A 2,247-nucleotide genomic window follows, 5' to 3' on the forward strand; every position below is an offset into this window, starting at 1 on the left:
TAAAAAAGTTTAAAATATTTCCTGTAATTTTCATGAAATTTAATCTAACACGGAAAAAGAGTAAATTATAATATATCATATCAAATAAATAAAAATCAAATTAAATTAAACTAGATATACACATTATCAAATTAAACAAGTACTGTAATCGCAATTTATCAGAGACTAAGCCGCGAAGCAGAAACCATCAATTTCGGCAATATTTATTTAGTGAGTAATGCTAGATATATAATTCAAAAGTTATATCAAAATAATTATAAAATGACGTGACATGATAAGTGTTAGAAATTTTTTCGTGAATACATATGAATGCACGCGCCGTCCTATATTATTAGGAGCAAAATTATCATTTATAAAATATTTTTTTAAAAAAAACTGAAATAAATTTTGAGATCTGTAGCATTTTTTTATTTAATATATATGTGAATCAATATATGTATCATTTTGCTGACTATTTTAGCTTGTTTAATGTAAATGGAAGACGATCACAATTAAAGCAAATTTTCATTGGGATCAATTACAAATACTACTGTATATCGAAATCTCAATGTTTTGATTTGCAAACAAGAAACAAAACGCAGTAAGCGCAAGTAATTAACACATGAATAAGTAGTAGTATGTCACAAACATAATTAACCCATTCTTAACTTATACCTAATTAATCACTTTCTCGTGCATGAGATGGATGCATGGAACCTTAATTAACGACAATGTTTATAAATTAATCAAGGATTAATATATTCTCCTGGAATTTGTGAAAAACCTTCTTGTTTCTCATACTCTTCCATGGTGTCAAATTCATACTTGGACTTGGGAGCTTTATTATTACCATAATACCCTTCACTGTTGTATTTCGGACTACTTCCTGGCCCGCCCTTGACATAACCTCTCTGCCTTCCATCCCCGTTAAGGGTATAATAATACTTTCCATTCTCCAGAGTCCTTGTATCACTCATCCCTTGTGGCTCCTTCACGCTGTAAGTGTCCCTGTTATAAGTGTTGTGATTGTGATTGTCGTTGAAATAGTTGTCCATCTCCGCATACTTCGGAGTCTCGCTCAACTTCTGTGGCTCGTTCAAATTAACGAAAGAATTTTCGGTGCGCTGATTGTTGTTGCGATTCTCGTCGAAAAGCTTTTCCTCCTCCGGAGTTAGTTTCTCTTCGTTATTCGTAAATTCGTTCTCGTAGTTGGTGGCAGTCGGAGTCAATTTAGTATCATATAAATTGGTACCTTGCGGCACGGTCACATACGAATGTTCATTATAATTACTTGGCAACTCATTGTTGTTATCGAACTTTTCTTTGTTGCCACCTTCTGGCACAGTCACGTAAGAACGTTCATTATAATTGCCTGGCAACCCATTATTTCCGAACTCTTCATTGTCGAACTTTTCTTTGTTGTCACCATGCTCATTGTAATTGCTCGGCAACCCATTATTACTAAATTCCTGGTTATCGAACCTCTCTTTGTTGTCACCCTCACGCACGGTCACATAAGAATGTTGATTATAATTGCTGGGCAACCCATTGTTAGCAAACTCCTCATTATCGAACTTGTTTTTGTTGTCTCCCTGTAGCCCCGTCACGTAAGAATGCTCATTATAATTGCTAGGCAAGCCACTGTTATCAAACTCATCTTTCCCGAATTTTTGATTAAATTCTGGGGTTGGAATCTTGTTCTCAAACAAACTGTCACTAGTAAAATCACTAGTATTTGGAACTTGATCACGTCCATAAAGACCATATCCGCCACTGATCTCGGCTTCAACCGGGGCAGGAGAAGGAGACGGGGACGGCGTCTCTACATGATGCGTTACATTCTTGGTTGTGTTATTGGCATGTAAAACAACGGCTTTGGTGAAGAATTTGCTCTCCCTAGCCTCAATTTTAACAAGGGAAAAAAACACGAGGACTGTTACAAAAGAGAGAGCACTAGTTGAGTGAGCCATGGGATTAGGTTTAATGTAATGACTTTGGTGGTGTTAAGAATTATCAGTTTATATTTATATATAGGGGAGAGAGGGCTGGATTATTTAGAGTAATAAAGTAAATTTTTATTAGTGTCGGTATATAATACTAGTATACAAGTTGGAGGAATAAGTAGTGCCCATCTATTAATGCGGAGATTGATTGAGTGATAGGCGGTAGAGTGGGGGAAGAAAATAATGACACTAGTACAGCCCAGCATGTGCCCTTTTTATATTTGTCCATATATTTTGTTACCTATTTATTTATTAATTCATTTGT

At 35.3% G+C, this 2,247-nt stretch overlaps 1 protein-coding gene across 1 annotated transcript; it reads right to left on the reverse strand.

Moving 5' to 3' along the window:
• Nucleotides 1–534: 534 nt before the first annotated feature.
• LOC141700035 (uncharacterized) lies at nt 535–2,030 on the reverse strand. The gene has a single exon (XM_074503810.1). The coding sequence runs from the start codon at nt 1,947–1,949 to the stop codon at nt 726–728; it is 1,224 nt and encodes a 407-aa protein (XP_074359911.1). The 5' UTR covers nt 1,950–2,030; the 3' UTR covers nt 535–725.
• Between the last annotated feature and the right edge of the window lie 217 nt (nt 2,031–2,247).

Source organism: Apium graveolens, unplaced genomic scaffold, assembly GCF_009905375.1.
Source record: "Apium graveolens cultivar Ventura unplaced genomic scaffold, ASM990537v1 ctg1667, whole genome shotgun sequence".
In the NCBI taxonomy this organism is placed as follows: Eukaryota; Viridiplantae; Streptophyta; class Magnoliopsida; order Apiales; family Apiaceae; genus Apium; species Apium graveolens.